The 21,425-nt window shown below is 46.1% G+C and overlaps 1 protein-coding gene across 1 annotated transcript in view; it reads left to right on the top strand.

Moving 5' to 3' along the window:
* Positions 1–21,425, top strand: part of Adam19 (ADAM metallopeptidase domain 19) — an 87,323-nt gene that overhangs the window by 8,626 nt on the left and 57,272 nt on the right. The window contains exon 3 of the mRNA XM_008847388.3: positions 894–964. Coding sequence (XP_008845610.1) covers positions 894–964 — 71 coding nt within the window. The remainder of the gene's footprint in view (positions 1–893; positions 965–21,425) is intronic.

Genomic DNA, 21,425 nt, shown 5'->3' with positions numbered 1-21,425 from the left:
ATAGCAAGTATTCTGAGGAAGGGCAAGAAGGCCAGTAAAACAGAATCACACTTATTAACCACAGAAGAAACAAAGTAAATGGGGCAATAGAAACAGCTGAGATAAAAAAAAAAAAAAAAAAAAAAAAAAAAAAAAAAATCTGTAGAGGGGAGGGTTAGTTTACCCACGATCAGCATATTTTTCATGCTTTGGCTATTTGCATGTCTTAGGTGATCTGTGCTGGGTGTATAGCAGGTCTGGCCATTGACAAACTGCTTCTGGATTTAGGAAACCTTAATTTGCTCTTAGTCGCAGCCCCTGAGATGATTGGAATTTCCAAATTGAGGGCCAACACAAAATAGAAAAGAACTAAAGAGGATCCCTGGTGTTTTATAGTGACAGCCAGTATAATGTTGAGGCATCCCTGTTTGCCAGGCATTGTGATACATTATCTGAATTCATTTTCTCACCTAGTCCTTACAAGATCCCTGGAAGGCTGGTTATTGTTATTCCTATGTCAGGAAGGAGGAAACAGTTGTAGGAGGCTAGGTAATAGGTCCAGGTTCACACAACCATAGGTGGCAGCCAGCACCTGAATCTGGAGGTCTGACTCTTGGCAATTTACTCCGGAAATCCGGTCTCTCTGTGTCTCCCTTCACCAACCCAAGTACATGCCCAGCCTTGAACCTCAGCTGGAGTTTCTTTCCTTTTGTTCCCTGGAGAAAGCAGATGGGAGAGGATTGGATTGTTTTGAGGCTGAGATCTCTTCAAGCTTGTGCTGGAAATGCAGTTGACCGTTCCTTGCTGGCTTCCCTGGAATCCCCATGCCAGCACTGTGGTAGATCAGGGTGACTTTCCCTGGGAGCCTGGGTCCCTGCTTCCAGGAACTGACATCCTTTTGTTGTTGATTTTAGCATCCACTCACAGCTGAACTCAAGGTCAAGGCTGAAGGACAAGAGCTGATCCTGGACCTGGAGAAAAATGAGTAAGTGAATTTCTCTCTCCTTTTGTCTGAAACAAAACAATGAACTTGTGTTTGATGCTGGCCGGACGCAGGTGTAGCTGTTGGGAAGGAAGCAGTTATTGCAGTGGCTCCCAGGAGCTCGGTTCGTGGTCCCTCTGTGGGAGCATCTTGCTAACACAGCTTTTCCTTGGTCTCTTGACTTGCTAAGTGATTGCTGGATGGCTTCACATCCTGATGGAATTTCCTTAGGCTGTGTTTCCGGTGCTTCTTGGAGTTCACTGTGTGTGTGTGTGTGTGTGTGTGTGTGTGTGTGATTGGGGAAGAGACTGGAAGCAGCTGCTTTACTAGCTCCAGTTCAGTGCATGGCAGGAAGTGACGATTAGAGCGAGAGAGAGTAGGGAGAGGCAAGGCAGGCTGTGCAGGGATTTAGCACCTCTGACCCTGACTTTCATCTGCCTAAGATTCTGCCAAGAAGAGCATTACCCGAAGCCTCCTGGCTTCCCTGGGTTCAGTTTTTCCATCTTCCTAACTTCATTCATACAGTGGCCTAGTTCAGAAATATCTCAACATTGATTGATTTCTGCCTTAAGGGATGAATAGATAACAGCGCCTGTCTGTGTCAATTGATTATCAGTCCTTTGGCCATTCTCTGTCTGCCTGGCCTCCCAAGAGTGCTTCTTACTTGGCTGAGGACTCTGAAGGCCTTTATAATTTCCCCACTTTCATCCTACATCGACAACGTAGATAAGGATGCTTGGTTTGGAGAGCCTCCTCTCTGTTCTGGGCAGCCTCCAGAACCCCCTGGAAGCTGCCGAGTAATGAGTAATGCCAAGAAAGGGCTGAGCAGAGCCTTCCCCATCCAAAGGGGTGGGAATGGCTACTTGGATTGGTAGAAAAGGAGAATAACGGTTTATTCCAAATTTGGGCTCTTTAGACACTCGCACAGGAGGATGAGTGAGTCCCCAGTGTGGTGAAAAGGGCACGCAGAAGCCTGTCTCTTCCCTCTGCCTCTGGGGCATGGTAGCCATTAGCAAGCCAGAAAGCTGAGCATCATGACTACCTTGGCTCCTTTCCTCCAGAGTAAATCCAGCCTTTTACCACTTTGCTGGAATGTTCTTTCCCTTCTATTCCCTGGAACAGGCCTGGCTCACTGGGTCTCCAGAGTGGAAAGACCCTCCTTGCTGAGGGGTTCTCTCTGGTTCCTTGATCTGGTCCTACAGGGAAAGACCCCAGGAAAAATTGGCCTCTCCCAGGGACTTCTTTTGGTGTCTTGCTGGCCATGTGGATTAGCTGTTTCAAAGTTCCTTATTACACCTTTCATCTGCCTTTACCTTTAAACATCTTCCAGCCAGTCCGGCTGATGGTATTGTCAGGGGCAGATTCTTAGGAGCTGGAGCAACTAAGCAGGATTCCAGGCCTCGGGTTGCTGTCCTGTCCTCCTGTGTTGGAACCTTCACAGAAGAGCTTAGGAGGTTAGGACAAGAATACATCTTGGGGAACACTGAATGCAGTGATCTCTTGGGGTGTGTGGGAGGGGGTACCTTGTCTAAGGGCACTCAGAGAATGCACAAGGAGGATGAGGTGGAAATCGTTTCTATTCTTGGCTTGGATCTGGAGTTGCAGCATGTGACCCAGGGCAAGTTGCTAAAACTTTTGCAGCTTCTTTGGGCTCTTCTGTAAGATGAGGATAGGAGTATCCACGTAATGAGGGTATGAGGAATGAGTGGATGTGAGATGAGGAGTGCCCACCTAATGGGGGTGTGAGGAATGACTGGACTGGCCAATGTGATTTTAAATTACTGTTTGTGTGTGTGTGTGTGTGTGTGTGTGTGTGTGTGGTGGGGGTGTTTATGTATGTGGGTGTACACGTGTGCAGGTGCACATGTGCATGTGTGTGTGTGGGTCAGAGGACAATCTCGGGAATGCTGCCTGCTTTACTTTGAAGCGAAGTCTTTCATTGGCTTGGAGCTCACCCACTTGCCTAGGCTGGCTGGCTGGCCCTCCAGACCCAGAGATCTGCTTGTCTCTGACTCCCCAACTCTGGGATTCCAAGTGCTCACTACCATGTCTGGCTTTTTTATATGCACTCTCATATCTAAACTTGGGTCTTCCTGCTTATAAGGGAAGTTCTTCTCAAGATCCTGTTGTGATTTTTAATGGATTCACTGAAGGGCCAGGGATTGCTCAAGGATGTGATCTATTGTGCCTGACCAGCAACTTTCAGCCCTGTGGGGCTGCCTTTCCTGACCTCCTTGAGGTGACAGAAGGCAGGAGATCTTACAAAATGGAAGCAAGGAGCCACTCAGCATGACCTCACCGGGTGTCCCTGGGGAGCTGCTTCCTGCCATTTTCATCTAAACTAGGCTTTTTGTTTTTCAGCATGTGTTAGTGAACAGAACTCCAACTGCACACGACTTCCTGGCGTGTTTATTTCCCCAAACCCTCTCATTCATGCTGCCTGCAAGCCTGGATTCAAAACAGCTCTGGAGGGCAGGAGTGCTTTTTTTCTGAGTTTTCAACTTACTGTGTTAACATTCCTATAATCCCGTGACATCTGGGGGAAACTAGACCCTGGGCTCCAAGCTTTCTGAGCCTCAGCTTCTTCATCCTCTTGGTTGATCCCTTCACTGTTCTCATCTGTTCAGCACCTGTGAGGTTCTGTGTACCAGTATAGGTACCAGGGGGAGGGGGAGTCGAGCTGTGGGAATACGGTTCTGCCAGTGTGGAGCTCTTCAGTGGAAGGAAAACAGTAAGCAAACAATAAGTGCACAGTGCACCGGATGACAACAACTGTATACAGGAAGCAGAGCACTGCGCTCTCAGGGAGAGCAGGGGATGGGAGGAGCTGCTGTTTATGAATGGTGGTCAGGAAGGACCTTGGGGAATTAATAATCGAGTAGAAACTTGAAGGAGAAGACATATAGACAGGGAGATAGTTCCAAGGAGACAGAACTGCCAAGTTCAAGTTCAGATGTCCTATAGATCATGATTTCTCCATTCATTGGATTCCCAAGCCTCCTGGTAGCCATGAGTGGCAAGAGCTTCTGGGAATCTGGGGGAAGGGGGAATTTTTTTTTTTCATCATCCTGAGGTGTCTGGCCTTCTCGCATCAAATCAAAGCCCTGGTGCTAACACGCAACCCAGAATAGCAGCAAGCAGGCCTTTAATGGAATGCACACATGGAGAGGTTATTGCTAAGAATGGCCAGGACTGAGGAGCAGGAGGATGAGCCAGGAGGAGGGATGTGGCAGGCGGAACTTCAGCACCGGCAGCAGAGATTTAGTGGCACGACAACTCAGGATAAGCTATATCATAAGTCCTTATCTGTTGAGTGCTGGCAAAAAAGAAATGACCTATTTGAGATAATGAGGGCTTGGCTTTGTGCTGGGTCTTGCGTTCAGATGCTGGCTCTCCCACTTAGCAGCTGCAGGCCCTCTTTAAGCCCCAACCCCCTGCTCCCGGGGATAATCATAAAACTATGTCGCCGAGATGCTGGGGTGCACATCAAGGGCCTGATTCGATGCCTAGCTTGTACTCTGTGCTCAGTAAGTGGCATCTATTATTTTTTGCTCACTCATTGTAAATTGCACAAGCAGTGCTTGTTCACTGTAAAACGTAGCAATGCCAAGTAAAGTGGTGAAGTTTCCCACCCACAAGGAGAGCTCTCTGTTGACTGGTGGGCACATGCTGGGTCTTTCCTGTGCTGGAGAGCATGCATGCAGGAACTCTGAAGTGCTGTCAGCTCTTACAGGGACTCCTAGTGTAGCTGGGGAGAGAAGCAGAAAGGAGATTTTACCAGACATACTGTTGCGCAACGTACTCTTTTAGGTGCGGTTGGATGTCATGAACACTGCTACTGTTTCAGAAGCGTATTTTCGTGCTGTTTATTCTAGCCCCTAGCATTTATACACAGATACAAGCATATGCATTATCTGTGAAGGCTATCTTAGGAGACAGTAAAGGCACTGGGTCCGATGGACATAGCACTGAGTTCAAAAAGATGTGGAATTGATCGACATGTCAACCCCACCCGCCCTTCTGGGCTTAACTTAATCTTCTGTAAAATGAGGCTTCTGTTTCACTTGGGCCCAAGGACTCTTCCTGTATTACCTGTTTAAAGGACACTGTGGGAGTGGAAAATAGAGAAGTTCCTGCCTCAAGAAGCTTGCCCCCATTGTGGCGACCCCCCCCCCAAACAATGGGCAATGGGATGATGGGAATCCCTGCCTCAAACCATAGGTCCTTGAAGTTGGGGTGAACTGTTAACTTAGAACTCACCAGTTCAAGTGACAGAAAGTACAGGAGGGAAATTACAGGGCAGAAATTACAGGCTGCTATTCACAACCCACAATTTTGTGGCATAAGTCCATAATATTTTTTCTCGGTGACTTTCCCTCTGTTCTGAGGACTGCCATTAACCCAGGGACCATGTCTGGCAAACCTCGTGTGCTGCATGATTAGACAGACCCTTTCTGGGCTGAAGGCGTATGGGAATGAACATCTTTCTAGGGAGCTGTGGGTCCCAGCCCTCTTCCCTCGCCTGCCTTCATTTTTTCCCTAAAGGGAAGGGCAGACTGATGGACTCAACCTGCTTCCAAGACTGAAATTCTGAAGCAGATGACAAAATCATGGCATTACAAGGTCACCTTCAAAAACCCCTGAGGACTGGGGATATAGTTCAGATGACTGAGTGCTTGCTTAGTGTGCATTAGAGCCCTGGATTGGATTCTTAACACTGTTATCAACTGGCCATAGTGAGGCACGCCTGTAGTCACAGCACTCCAGAGGGGAAGCAGGAGGATCAGAAATTCAAGGTCATGCTTGACTACACTGAGTTTGAGGCTAGTCTGGGCTACTTGAGATCTCATCTCAAAAACAGAAACAAACCCCCCAAATAAAAGTAAATGAGTAACACGTATAGGGAGGCCCTTTGTTCTCATGGCTGGTTCCTAAGCACATCCTGGGACTCCTCTCCTTTGAGAATACTGTCCTTCCTTGAATCCAAACCATAATGAGATTTGTTTGGGTTCAAGGACAAGGCTTGCTAATAACAGTGGGTATTGGTTTTGCTTTATGTTGTCATCATCAAGGCAGAGCTTGAGCATTTAGAGCTTTAGGGGTTTTAATACCTATCATGACTTTAGACAGTAAACTCTCTTTATAACAACTCAGATGTGGTGAGCTCTCTTTATAACGCAGATGCTCTAGGAAAAGCGATTGCTTTTATCATCCTGATAATTAAGATAAGGCCTGGAAAATGAAGTCATTCAGTGTTTTTCTTTTTATTTCTGCTTTCTCCTCCTCCCCTCCCCCCTTTTCCTCCTCCTCCTCCTCCTCCTCCCTTTTCCTTTTTCTTCATCTTCATCTTCTTCTCACTCTGTAGACCAAGCTGGCCTCAAACTCATGGCAATCCTCCTGCCTCAGCCTCCTGATTAACTAGATTACAACCACGAGCTACCACCATACCCAGAGAACAGCCATTCATTGTTAGCAGTCTAATTTTCTCCTTTTCCTATCGCCCCTGTTTGGATTGTATAACGCTAGAGAAGCCAAGAGGGGCCACTCAGCAGGCAAAGGTTTGCACAAATTAGTTACCACCTCTCATTCTCACAGCTCTCTCCCAAGGAGTTCTGGTAGAAACACTCAGCTGATTCAAAAGAGTTCTGCATAGCGCCCCAGTCATGGTGCTACCCCACCCCCACCCTCAGCTCCCTCTGGGGTCACAAGTAGACTTTAACATCTTAACCATCTCTGGCCCTCTCGGGTTAGGAGCTTTGTTTGTTGGCAAAATTCAGTTTCCTGGATCAAAGAGAAGCTTGAAAAGGCTTAGCCAGTGTCCCAGTGCCCTTAGTAAACCATGCTTTACTGAGTTGCATTTAAATGAGTCACAGACATATGGATTACATTTCACTTAAAATACACATGGCCTAAGAAATTAAACTATATCATACTTTAACCAAGTATTTGGCAGATCTCAAGTATTCAAAATGTTTTTGCAAAGCCTGCATGCAGCTGGGCTCCCTGCAGTTGAGCCTGTGTAACCCAGGGAGGCTTGCTGCCAAGGAAACAGCTGGATGGATGGGTGAGGACAACAGAATTTGATGAAAGCTGCTTGTGGGTATCTGAAGTTTTCTGCAGAATTTTTTTTTTTTTTTTTTTTGAGGGGAGAAAGTGTCAGGAATAGAACTAACTGTACTCCACTGAAGGCATTGAATGAACCCAGGAGCAAATTTAAATTCTAAGTGCTCTGCTGGGCATCTTGCCTTAGAGAGACCTGGAGGTTCTATTTGGGATGAAGTTTCCCACTGTAGCATATAGACAGGTTTATTTCACTTACAGTTTCCATGTTGTGCAGTAACCCTGGAGTTGCAGAACAAATGGACTGTCAGACAGTCTGATGGAGTCTCTGTATAAGCCAGATTCTCAACCACACCCATGCATAGGCAGGCCATCGAATCACAATGGACTGGATGATTATGTCTTCCTCAGGTTTCTGTACTTCAAATCCTACTCCCTAAGGTGACAGTGCTTGGAGATGTGATCTTTGGGAGGTAATTAGGGTATGCAGTCTCTGCCTTCATAAAGAGGGCTAAGGGTCCTACTGAGAAGGTCCTCAGACTCTGCCCCTAGGGTACCAGCTCACCACTCTATGTTGTGTAGGCACAGCTAGAAGTGGCATCTAGGAAACAAAGTAGCTCTCAAGCTGTACCAAGTGTGCTGATGCATTGATCTTGAACTGCTCTTAGAATTTTGAAAGAGGAATTCCTGTTGTTTATAAGCTACTCTGTGGTATTTAGTTATACCATCTGGACGGACTAAGAGAGCATCATTTTCAAATACTGGAAATAGTCTACTTTCTCAGTTCCAATAATTAGGAATGGTCGTCTGAAGCTACACAATTGCCCAAAGTGTCAGGGATCATCCACAGTGGAAGTGACCTGGATGTGTTGATGCTGAGGACCATGAGCACATAAGCCCCAGAGACCTTGATTATAAGAGAGAGGCAGAGGGAAGTTTGAGCCCAGGCAGGAGACAGTGATGGCACCACAGAGACAGCATGAAGTGATGTACCCACAAGCCAAGAACACTGGCAGCCACCAGAGCTGGAGGAGGCAGGAGCAGATTCTTGCAAGGTACAGGCCTGTTGAAGCCTTGATTGGTACATTAGCACTGCTTTTATTCTCCAACCTCTAGAGCTATGAGAAAACAAGTTTCTATGGTTCTAATGCATTGTCTGTGTGCTTACTACACAGCAAACCCAGAAAACAGATGCACAGTATTTGTGGTTTAGGGATGCTCTGTTATAATGTGTATTTAGTCCAATGTCTGGCACTTCACAAGTAGGTTTTCAGTATGTGTTAACTTTTTAAAAAGATTTATTTAAATTGTTTGTGCATGTGTGTGTGTGTGTGTGTGTGTGTGTGTGTGTGTGTGTATGTGTGTGTCCATGCCATGTGTGCAAGTGTCCACAAAGGCCAGAAGAGGGCACTGGGACCTCTGAAGCTGGCATCGTAGATGTTTGACAACTGACATGAGTTCTGGGAACCAAGTTCTGGTCCTTTGCAGGAGGAGCAAGTGCTCTTAATTGCTGTGCCAACTCCCCAGCTGGGCTGGAACTTACTATGTAGACCAGGCTGGCCTCAATCTCACAGAGCTCCAACTGCCTCTGCCTTTTGAGTGCTGGGACTAAAGATGTGCACCACCATGCCCGGCTACTTTTTGTTTTGAGACAGGGTCTTGATAAGTTGCCCAGAATAACCTTGATCCTCTTGCCTCAGCCTCCCAGGTAGCCGGATTTATAGGCCTGTACCATTAGTTCCTTCTAGAGCACGCTTTCTGAGGATCTTGATGATGCAAGGCATTACTAATGAGAAAATGACAAAAGAAAAACATATTGAGAAATGTGTAGTTGCTGTTTGTCAACCTTTACTAAGTTCCAGGACAAGTTTTCTGATGTTCACTCTGCTCTGCCATTAGAGAACTCAGGGCTGAGAATAACTAAGGATGGTGGTCAGGTTAATAATGATGATAGTAGTAGTAGTGATCAATACAGTCCAGCAGATGCCGATATAGCAGGCCCCGGACTAGCCTTAACATGGCTCATCTAATATTGTCACCACAACCAACCGTCTGAGATATGGGGACCTGTGTTAGTCTGTTTACAATGAGGTCCCTGAAACAGTGTAAGTTGCTCAAGGTCACCTGAGTGATAGGGGCAGAGATGGAGATGAGCATCATCTGTTTGCCTCTAAAGTCCAAGCCTCTGTGTGTGTGTGTGTGTGTGTGTGTGTGTGTGTGTGTGTGTATTTGTGCATGTGCCTGTGGAGGCCAGAGGTCAATCTTGGGTGGCATTCCTCAGGAGTTGTCCATCTTGTCTTTTGAGATGGTGTCTCTCACTGTTCTGGGGCTGACCAAGTAGGCTAGGCTGGCTAGCCAAAGAGCCTCAGGGATCCATCTTTCTCTACTTGCCTAACACTAGAGTTACAAGCATGTGACCCCATACTTGGCTTTTAAAAAATGGTCCCTGGTGGTGTTCATGCTTTTGCAGCAAGTACTGTACAGTCTAAGCTATCTCCCCAGCTCCAATGTCCAAGCCTCTTAACCAGGAAACTATATTGTCTCTCAGAGGCCCTGTCCTGGCTCAATGTGCTTTGAGCCCTTTGGTCAATATTAGCAACAGGTACTCTCCCATGTCCCTCCCCTTTCCTTCTACATTCCCCAGCCCAGATTAGAATTAGAAGTCCACTGTAATGTAATGAGCTACTCCAGGCTGGTATGAACCAGAGCTGGGCTCCTTCCATTTTCTGTAGTTGATGTGCCGGTTAGTAAGTATTGCCAACTTGACAGAATGGAGAATCATCTGGCAGATGGGCCTTGGGCATGCCTGTGGGGGATTATCTTGATTTCACTGAAGTGGGAAGACCCTCCCACTGTGGGTGGCTCCATTCCCTGGCTGGGATCCTGGACTGTGCAGGTGGAGAAAGGGAGCTGAACAGCGGTATGCATCTATCACTGTGCTCTCTGTTGTGAATGTGATGTGACTGCTTCAAGCTCCTGCTGCCTTGACTTCCTGCCATAATGGACATGCCCCTGAACTCTGACCAGAATAAGTCCTTTCTCCCTTAAGTTGCTTTGGTCAGAGTATTTTATCGCGGCACCAAGAAAAGAAACTAAGGCAAGGTGTATGCTTTTGCTAAGTTCCTTACCTTTGGGAGTCACAGTTTCCTCATCCACACAATGCCAATAACAGTGGCCATGTGTAGAATGTTCTGAGAACTCAGTAGCATGGTGCCCTTAAAGGATTTACAGTGCCTGGTGTGCTGTGAGAATGCAATAAATAGCCTCTGTTATTTGTATTTTGTAGGGTCAGAAAAACATTTAAGAATGATGTAAGAGGGAATTCCCCTGAGTTGGTTTCCAAATGTAATTAAGAAGAGTTGACCTTAAAACCCATTGCCCCTGGGAGGAAACTCGCTTCTACTCCCCAGCCATGCCCAGTTTGACCTAATTGTATCTCAAACATACAGTATAGCAGCATTCTCCTGTGTTGGCCAAACCATATCTTTGGATCTGCAGAGTCGGGTACCCGGCACGCCTTTGGCGAGGCCTGAACTTGCTGATAAGGCTATCGGGATTGGCCCACCAGTTCTGGCTCTATCTCTTCCAGAGGCCCACAGCCAGGGCTGCCTAAGCAGCCAGGAAGGATGTGCACCTCTTCTTTTGTCTCTAGCTTATTTCTTCTGGCAGCCCTTCAGTAGGAGCATGGGGAACAATGAATGGGAGGAAGCTGCTGGCTGCCCTGGTGGCCTCAGATGGACTCTTGCAGAGCTAAGGGAAGCTGGGGACTTGAAAGAAGCCAGGGATTGTTCTGGAGTGTAAGGATCCCTTTATCACTGGGCTGTCAACCTTCAGGTAGCAGAGGCCCAGGGAATGGGCACTTACTGTGAGCTCCATATTTTACCTCTGTAAACTTGAGGTAAACTCCATTAAAAATGGAGACATACTGAATGGGTGGATCAAAAGTTATGGATTTTCCCTACTAAGGGACAGTCAAGTTTATTCTGTGCAGGTTTACCCAGATGGAGCCACACTGGGCTCCTGATTTTATAATGTACTTTTTCCCCCCACTTTGAAATACAATATGGACATTATCAAAACACTTCATTTTGTTATTTCCAGGCTAAAACTATATGAAAACTAAAATTACAGTTTTCGTAAAATGAAATCATAGATTAAATTACAACTTTATGCTTTTTTATTTTTATTTTTTTGGTCTTTTTGAGACAGGGTCTCCCTGTAGCCCCAGCTGTCCTGGAACTCACGTTGTAGACCAGGCTGGGCTTGAACTCACAGAGATTCGCCTGCCTCTGCCTCCCAAGTGCTGGAATTAAAGGCTTGCAGCACCACACCCAGCCTAACTTTATGCTTTTAAATTATTTGTTTTCAATATTTTTCCATATTAGACTACTTGCAGTCCTATTTTATTCTTTCTGTGTGTGTGTCGGGGGGTATGTGGTATGTGTGTGGTACATGCAGGCATGTGCATGAGGGTGCAGGAGCAGGATGTGGGGTACCTTATAGAGTCTCTCACTGAACTGGAGGCTTGTTTAGACAAGGTTGGCTGGTAAGCTTCTGGGATCCTCCTGTCTCCACCTCTTCCCCTGCTCCCAATGCTGAGGTTACAGTCATGCATGCCATGTCCAGCTTTTTACATGGGTACTGGGGATTTGAACTCAGGTCCTCCTGCTTGTAGAGCAAGTGCTCTTACCCACTGGGCCATCTCCCCAGCTGTATTTTACTCTTTATTAAAATTAAAAATGAAAACATACCGATGGGTCAATCAAAAGTTATTGATTTTCCCTATTAAGGGACAGTCAAGTTTCTGATTTCTTATTATTTTAAATAATGTTGCAGAACCTTTAAGAACTTGGCAGATATTTTTGTAGGACTGGTATCTATCAGCAGAGTTACAAGATCATGTTTAAAATACTCTTACATTTTGATAAATTATAACTCTCCACAGGTACCTTCCAATGACTGTACATTTCACATGTATGATTGAGTATGATAGTATATCATGGATTTGTTTCTACATACATTTATGATCATTTTAAATGTTCATATGTCACAGTTAACTGAGCATTCCTTGTACTGAAAAAGTATCAAATGCACAGAGGGAATAATATAACAAATCCTTATTTACATGTTGTTTTTAATCATTTTTCTCATTGCTGCGATAAAATACCTTACAAGAAGCAACTTAAAGGAGGAAGGTTTTCTTTTGGCCGACACGGGGGAAATCCTGGCAGTGAGAACATGGGGAGGCTGACCACGTCATGAAGCAGAGAGAAATGGATGCTGGTTCTCAGCTTTCTCTCTTCTCTCCCTTTTATTCACTCCAGGATCCCAGCCCTGGGATTGTGCCACCCACATTTAGGGTGGGTCTTCCTTCCTTTAAACCTCCCTAGAAACCTTCTCATAGACATGCCCAGAGGTATGTCTCCTAGGTGTTTTCAAATCTTGTCCACTCAGCAGTGAAGATTGTTAACCATCACATTCATGATCCAGATTCAGCAGTAATTGTGATTCTTTTTTGAGATTTGGTAAGCAGTGTTGGACTGAGTACACTTGTACTCATTGGAAGGCAGTTCTGGATGGCTACCTGATAGATATAAATAGTGGTGTCAAAGGGAACTTACAAGTAACAGGTGCACATATAAAGGCAAATTGCCTATGGCTTCTCAACAAGTTTGCATGTCACCACTGTGTTGAGAGTTCCTCTTTTCACACACTCCCACCCACCCCTGGGCTGATTGCTGAGCTTGGGCATCTTTGAAACCTGAATTCTCCTACATTTAATTTCAAGTGACTTCGTTGACATCCAATATACATACTTCATTTAAAGTATGCAGTTTGTTGTCTAAAGTCTACTGTTAGAGTTGGGCAGCCACTGCCGTAATTCAGCTTTGCAACATTCCCATCTCTCCAAAAAGAGCCCGTTACCAGTGTTATAGGTTGGACTCTGCTGTGTTCCTCCCCAGCCTTGTTTTGGAGATCCCAGTTTCTCAGAATAACCTTATCTGCAAACTGAGTTCTGGATGTATTTAGTTAAGATACATGTGGTAGGCCCCTAATGCAATATGACCAAGTCTTTATATAGAAAGAGGAATCTGGACACTAATGTGCTGAAAGGGGGCCGGGGGGTGTTGCCCTGCAAAGAGTTGATGTATGGCACCATAAACCAGGGAACTCAGAAGCCAAGACAGAGGCTGGAAATTGCTCCTTCCTACACCTTCAGCTTCAAAGAAAACATGGCCCTGCTGACACTAGAGTTTAAGTTATGAACCATTTGACTTGAGATACTGTGAGGCAGCCACATAAAAGCAAAATGAATAAAGTTGTTCCCTAGTCTTTTCCCACCCCACAGTCCATCAGTTGCATACAGGCCTTGATCTGCTCTTTCTAAATTTGCCTATTCTGGGTATTTTCATAATCAATATGATCTCCTTCGCCTCTTTCTCTCACTCCCCTTTCCTCCCTCGGCCTCTTTCCTTCTCTCCTTCCTTCCTTTCATCTCTCCCTCACTTCTCCTTCCCTCCCTCACTCTTCCATCTGCCTTCCTCTTCCTCTGCCCCCCATCGCCCCTTTCTCTCCTCTCCCTTTGTCTCTTCCCTCTCCCCTCCTTTTTTCTTTATCTTATTTTCTTTATTATTACTATTTTATTTTATGTGTATGAGTGTTTCACGTGTAAGTGCATCATGTCATACAGTGCCCATGGAGGTCAGAAGAGGGCATCAGATCCCCTGGAACTGGAGTTACAGACAGTTGTTAGCTGCCGTGTGGGTGCTGGGAATCAAATCTGGGTCCTCTGCAAGAGCAGTCAGTGCTCTTAACTGTTGAGCCATCTCTCCAGCCCCTGCCCTTTTTTCTTATGTCTTTCTGTTTTTCTTTCATTTTTTTTTTTTTTTTTTTTTTGAGACAGTGTCTCATGCAGCCCAGGCTGGGCTCACTATGTAACCAAAGCTGGCCTCGAGTACCTGTTCGTCCTGCTTCCACCTCCTAAGTGCTAGAATTCCAAGGGTGTGCCACCACACCTGGCCTCTATGCTCTTTTCTAACTTGCTTTTTTCACTTACAGCAGTGTTTTTGAGGTTTGTACAAGAGGCAGTGCATTTTAATATTATTTTTTTATTGCTATCGAGTATTCCATCATATGAATATACCACCTCATATTAACCCATTCATCCACCAGTTGATAGATCTCCCATTTGAGTCTGAGCTCACTTTCTGCTTTCAGTGACTTTAAGTGAACATTAACAGAGCACCTTTCTCTATAGCCCTGTGCTAGGTGCTGTGCAGGGATGAAAGCAGGTAATTTTTGTCCCCTGGAGGAGAGAAAACAACTTGCAAACAGCATCATCTAAAGCAGATTAGAAATGCACGAAGCAAAGTTGTAAACTCAGTGCTGAAGAGGCAAGTGGAGAGAGGGCATCTGTGATGGCTTAGAGGAAGCTTCCCTGGGAAGGAACTCAGAGCTCTGTCTTCCAGGATGAGGGTCCGCTTTGGATGAGCTATGAAGGGATGAGTGGGAGAATGAGAAAGGAAATCAGACTGAGAAGATAATATGTAAATATTTGGTCTGGATCAAGAAGAACTCAAAGTCCTAGTCATCTGTTAGGAATGCAGCATCCTTGAGTAGCCACCTCGTTTGAGCTCATTGGAGTGATGTGCTAAGGTTGGGGGAGGGCTCACCTTTTCCCCTCCCACTTGGCTCCAGGATTCCAGTGGATGCCAGCTCAATTTTTCATCCTTCCTCTTTGCCTTTGAGTTGGGTTCCCTCTTGTGTCAGGCAAAACATGTCCAGGGAAGCACTTTTAGGAAAGATGCTTGAAGGATATTTTACAACTAGGCTGTTCTTTGTATACCTTGGATGAGAAACAGCTTTCTTTCTACTTTTCCCTACTGACGAGAAATTTGGACTGAGTCATATGAATGGAGATGCACCTGGGGGATGGAGCCTATGAACTACAGGGGACAGAGCACAAGGCCAAGGTGGCACCTTCACACCTTTGGTAGGTGGGGGAGTTTTCTGAAAAGTAGCACATAGTGGATGGGCTGCAGATGGATGTATGGGCAATACTCTGCAAGTCCTACGTGTAGTGCTCTCTCTTCCCCCAACTCCAGAAACATGACTAAACTCTCCATCTAGGCTTCTTGGAAGTTTGAGGATGTTTTTTTTCCTCTTCCTACGTGGGCAATGGATCATGACTGTTCCAAGAGAAAAAAAAAAATTTGAGAGGCATGAGACCAGTATTAGGGGCCCTGGACTGATCCTGTTGGAATGGACATTTTACCCAGAAGATATTTTATTTTAAGGAAGTAAGCTTTGCTCTCTCTGTATATAGCACACAGTGGTTGTACAGGTACCTGGCCCCCTGAATACTAAATGAATAGGTTCTGGGAAAGTTGGGGGCAAGCTGCAGTTCTTGTTCAAACCCAGCTGGGGTGAATGTTAAGTCAGAGAACCTTTTCTTTTCTGATGGGAGTCTTTTCTGATGGGAGTCTCTAGAGTCCCAGGTTTGAGAAGTCTTTCTCTCTTTCTTACTGTGTATGTATCTGAGGCCTGTGTGTGAATGCCAGAGGTCAACCTTGGCTGTTGGGTCCTCAGGCACCATCCACCATTGATTGATTGATTGATTGATTGATTGATTTTTGAGACAGGGCCTCTTATTGGCTTTGAGCTCCCCCAGTGTCTGGCCAGGAGGTGGGAGACTGCTGGGTGTTCTTAGGAGAAGCAATGGTAAGCAAAACACCGTTCTGCTGTTATGGGGCTTGGAACCTAGTGAAGGAGACAGTCACACAATTGCCAAACAACGTAGGCTGCTGGGATGGAGAAAGCAGAGGGTGCTATTAGGAGAACCTAGGTCAGGGTCCGAGAGACTTCTAAAAGCACAGAAAGAAAGGAGAGGTGTGGTGAGGGTGTGGTGGAGTTCGTTCTATGTTGTTTAAATGTGTGAAGCACGGTTCTTGAAGCAGGAACAAAGGCCCAAAGGCTAGAGCAAGATGCAAAGATATTCTCTGAGGTTAGGACAGAGCAGAAGGAAGGAAATGAAGGGAGGTGGGGGCGAGCAGGGAGGCTTGGGGGTGAGTCCCTGAAGGGCTTTGCAGGCTTTTATCTCTAAGGCAATGGAAAGTGGCGACAGATGATGACAGCTCCAAGTGCATTTAGGACTCTCATGGGGATGAGGTGGTCCATATGGAGATCAGCAGGTGGAGAGAGATTTTGTCATGGGGACTGGGAAATGGGGTGAATATGGGCAAAAGGAGAGTGCAGATGGATACAGGTTCCATCCCTAGGTTCCCAGCTCAAGCAATGGGCAGGACAATAATGCTGAGTCCCTGGGCTTGCCCATAGCTGGTTGGGGGGACCTTGAATAGGTCGCTTCCTTATTCAGATTTTGGTTTTCTCATTAGATAAAGGTAACAAACTCTGGTCTTCACCTTTGTGGGATCATGGTGGCACCTGCTGAGGAAATGTATGTGAAAACCTGTCTCGCGCTCTCCATCACCTTAAAAGGCCTGGCAGATGCAAAACTCATCCTCCTCCTGTTGTTTCTTCCTTATCTAAAATTCATGTGTGTATGCGGTATATACATGTGCATACATGTGGGGGGGTGCTTGTGCCCATGCACAGTTTGGAGGTCGACATCAGTGTCTTCCTTTGTGGCTTGTCATCTTACTTTTTTTAAAAAATATTTTTTTAAATATTTCTTATTTTTATTTTATATCCACGAGTGTATTGTCTGCATGTATGTGAGTGCACCTGTGTTGTGCAAGCCGCAGAGGTCAGAGAGGGCTTTGGATTCCCCTGGAACTGGAGTTAGGGACAGTTCGTAGCTGCTGTGTGGGTGCTGGGAATCGAACTTGGGTCCTCTGCAAGAGCATTCAGTGCTTTTAACCGCTGGGCCATCTCTCCAGCCCCATCACCTTACTTTTTAAGACAGGTCTCTCACCACGCTGGGAACTCACCAGTTGTCTAGACTGGCTGGCCAGCAAACCCCAGGGATCCCTCTGTCTTCCAGCAGCGGGTTCTGGGGATCCAAACTCAGGTCCTCAGGCTTGCACAAAGCACTTTGCCCATAGCCAGCCCCACAGACCTTCCTCATCTAAGATTCGAAAAGCTTCGTCTCCCAGGAGTAGGGGAGAGCACTGCCTCTGTGATCCAGCAATGGAGGCTTATGGGGGCCTCTCAGGGGATCTCAAATTGGCTTGTGTTGTAAACATTGATACCATTGAACGGGTGGAGCTGGGCTAGGCACTCCTCTGCTGGCCGGGGAAGCTGGGCCTTTATGACTTGCTTATGTTTCTTTTCCAGCCTCTTCCATAGCTCCCATGAGCCCCCATGACTTCCCTCTCCTCCCTCCAGGCCGGGGGAGGGGGTGGTGGATTTGGCAGAAAACTGGCAGCTGCCCCAAGCTTTCCTCTTGCATCAACCTCCCCAGAGAGACATCCAGATGGACCGAGGGCTATAATGGCTGCATTATATCAGGCACGGTTTCTTTTTCCAAGGTCCTCCTTCTGGAGAAAGGAAGGGAAGTTGGGGAAAAGGGATTATTTTGGAGGGAGACAGAAGCATGAGGAGACGGGCCAGTTATCAGGGGCCTTATTTTCTGGAGCTCTTTATTGCTTGACTTATCAAATCCTAGTTAGGGCTTATGGGGAATGTAAAGGTCAGACAGAGTGTTTGGGTATTTGGGAAGAGTAGAGCCAGGACTCTGAGCTCCTCATGTCTAGCCTCGCTCTGTGCCTTCAGCACACACACAAACTTGCTTGCACGCACACACTCCCACATGCACACACCTACATGCACGAAGACACATGCAATCTGTCTTCGTAATTGTATAAACAGCTTGTTAGGGGGAAACTGGAAATTGGTTATCACACCAGTTCTAGGAAGTAAGGAAGGTTGTGAAATGGGGAGTGACCTTCTGACGACCTAATGATAACTAGCACCTGCCCTTGCATGGCCTGTTGGCTCTGTACTAAGCGCTAAGGGTCCTCAGTGAGCTGGGCCCTTATAGGTCACCTCCTTTAATCTTCATCCTGGGAGAAGCAGATCCCTAGGCTAGGGTAGGAAGCAGTACTTACCTTTTCTACTGAGTCCCCATCCCCAGCACAGTGCCTGGCACATGACTGGCCTCCGTCAATATTTGTGTGGTGAGCAGGATTGGGGTTGTAGGGCTCAGGTCTCAGAAGAGGTATTGGAGTACAATCAAGCACTTAGAGCAAGTGTGTGATGAAATCAGGACATGAGGAACATGGGCTTCCCTGCACCCATCTTACCCTGCCCTAAATACACAATAGGTTGTCCTAACATCCTTCCTCTATCTCCTGGGACTGTGTGTACAACCCAACTCCTGGCTTAGCTACCAGTGACATTTCACATACTCTTGTGTATTGAGACTGCTAGGTTTGAAAAACAAATTAGAACTGTGTGATGTTGGACATGCTGTTTTTACTTCTTTTCAAATTCTTTTTATTATTTAAAAAAAATTTATGTGTGTGTGTATTGCCTGCATGTGTGTAAGTGCACCTGTGTTGTGCAGTGCCTATGGAGCTCAGAAGACGGTGTCGGACCCCCCAGATGTGGTGCTCTGCAAGAGCAGCCAGTGCTCTTAACTGCTGAGCCATCTTTTTTGTCTGTAAAAAGGAAGGGCTTGTGGGGGGAGAGGTGGAATGTAAAAGATTCTTTTGTTGAAGTAAATTCAGCAACTTAACACTAATTCTACTCTCCTTCTCCTATCAATGGTTTTAGAAAGGATATGGGTGATACACAGATGAAGAACTAGGCTTGCACAGGATCAGGAATGACAAACCATTCCGGGGCTGTCGCTGGGTGGGGCACCTGCCTTATAAGCAGGTGTCACTCACCTTGATATTCTGATAATCAGAGATTCCAGTCCAGGCTTGTGGTGACACAGCCATTTGGTAAGAGCAAGGGCCTTGACTGATTCCTAGTGCTCCAGTGAGCAGTGCAATGAGCTGGGAGTATTTCACTAACTGCAAATTAAGCCACTGTCACCCTAGAACTTGGCCCAGATCCTAGGCATGTTGGGATAAAAGTCTGCAGTGACCTATGAGTGCCTTTCAAGTTTTGACGATGCTAACTTGTGCTCTGAGATGCTAAGAAGCCTTGGGCAGGTTTGGAAAAGTGCCAGAGGCTGAAGGGGATGCATCTACATTTAGGGCAGGTGAGTTTGTGGTCCTCAGACACCTGCTTTGCATTTTTCTGGTTAAAGGCACCTGATCCCTCTCAAAAAGAATGGGTCTTCTCCCTCCCCTGGGGCTCATTCCTCCTTCCCATCCCCCCTACACTTGCACTTCCCTCCTCTAGACTCACCTAATCTGATGAACAGCTACTGTGGTTATTTACCCGAAACTGGTTACCACACAGGTTACTCTCAGGAACTAATTTTGTTCTTTGAAAATTTTGTATTTCTGAGAAAAAATTGTATTTCCCTGAACTGTTCTTACCGGATTCCTATAAATGTCCAACATGAACTATGTAGGACACTGTAAAACAGATCTACCAGCAGTGAATCATTTAGAGGGACCCTCAGCTCATTTATCAGTTAAGCTGCCTGATCCCCAAGAAGCCAGCCCTGTTTGTGCAGATGGATATTCATCCTCAGAGCCACAGCCAAGGGTAGACACGAAGAGGATTAAATAAAGGCCCTGCTGGCCAAATGAGTAAACAGTGCTTATCCAAACATCCTTTGGTGTGTACTGTAAAAACAAAACACAGGACCAGGGAGCTGTTCAGAGGGGTGCCAGGTCTTGTGGAAATTGGGAGAAGAAGTCACGGGAAGCTGTTGGCGAAGGAGTGTTGATTTGATGCCTGTTTAGAGACATCCTTAATAGTAGGCTAAAGACAACAAACCCCCAACTTTGGCTTTTTGAAAGCTGGGCTGGTGAGTGGCGCCATCTTGCCTCTAGTGCTGCTTTGAAAGTTGGTCCTCTGGCAACAGTGGTGCTTGCTCAAGGGAGTCCTGGGGTAGGAGGAGGGCTCAAGCTCTGGACTCCTTCCTTGGCCATTCTATGCCCTCACAAAGGAATGCGTGTGCTTGTGAGCCCCTGGACTTATCAGGGCCTTATTTGGTGGTAGGGCTGAGCCTTCTGCATATCTGTTTCCATTCCTTTGGTGGATGGAATGGAGTGCTGGTTTGGAAAACTGGTTCTGAAAGAGCACTAGCTGTCTCTTCCTGTGTCCTTTATACTCTTGAGCAACCAAAATAAAAGGAAACAATACTTAAGAGTTTGTTATTTTGTCCAAGGTTTTGAACGAACATCGGCCATTACAGTAGAGCAGCTCTTCTCTCTTCTTCAAGTCTTCCCGGTGCCTACCTGTCCTGGGCATCACCATTTGCATTTAGTAGTAATGAAAACCAAGGTGGCTGTAGCTCAGTGGTAGAGCACTTGTCTAACATTTATGAAGTTCTGGCCTCTATCTCCAACACTGAAAACAAAACAAAACAAAAAACCAAATATCTAATACTCTGGATTGAAAAAAGAGTTGAGATAAAATTGTTAAATCATATACAAAAGTGGTTCTCTTGTGGGGGCAATGAAACCATAACCTTTGGGGTTATCTTTTCTACCTATTGGAAATATTTGCGTTTTGATAGTCTCATTAAATTTATGCAGGGTCACCTCTAATTTACAGGGTTGAAAAAGAGCTAACCTAATTCACTGTGGTATCCTTGTCAAAGGTACGACTTTTTTGGTGGAGTCCAGAGAGCCTTAGCCAGGCCACAGTTGTCTTTGCTTTGTTTTCTATCTTGGAAGGAGAGTCTAGTGCACTTGGCACTGAAACCAAAGTATTCTGGGTATGGCCAACCGGGTGTGCCCAACCTGTAACTGAGTCAGTGAGTCACATGTGTCCTAGCTATGAATGCAGCCCAGCATAGACCACAATGTCCTCATGCAGTTCCAAGGGGGCCTTAGCCAGGCCACAGTTGTCTTTGCTTTGTTTTCTATCTTGGAAGGAGAGTCTAGTGCACTTGGCACTGAAACCAAAGTATTCTGGGTATGGCCAACCGGGTGTGCCCAACCTGTAACTGAGTCAGTGAGTCACATGTGTCCTAGCTATGAATGCAGCCCAGCATAGACCACAATGTCCTCATGCAGTTCCAAGGGGTACACACCCTGGTTCCCTCTCAGCTGGGTTGATATCTTTAGATTTTTTTTTCAGTATTTTATTATTTTTATTTTATGTGTATGAGTGTATTGCCTGCATGTATTATAAAAACACCTGTGTCCTGAAATGCCCATGGAGGTCAGAAGAGGGTATCAGATACCCTGGAACTGGAGTTACAGATGACTGTTAGCTGTCATGTGGGAGTTGGGAACTGAACCCAGGTCCTCTGCAAGAGCAGCTGGCTAGTGCTCTTAACTATTGAGCCATCTCTCCAGCCCCAACAGTG

This window comes from Nannospalax galili, unplaced genomic scaffold (genome assembly GCF_000622305.1).
Source record: "Nannospalax galili isolate Female #2095 unplaced genomic scaffold, S.galili_v1.0 scaffold983, whole genome shotgun sequence".
Taxonomy (NCBI): Eukaryota; Metazoa; Chordata; class Mammalia; order Rodentia; family Spalacidae; genus Nannospalax; species Nannospalax galili.
Note: the sequence above shows the minus strand (reverse complement) of the source record. Positions and strands in the feature narration are given on the sequence as shown.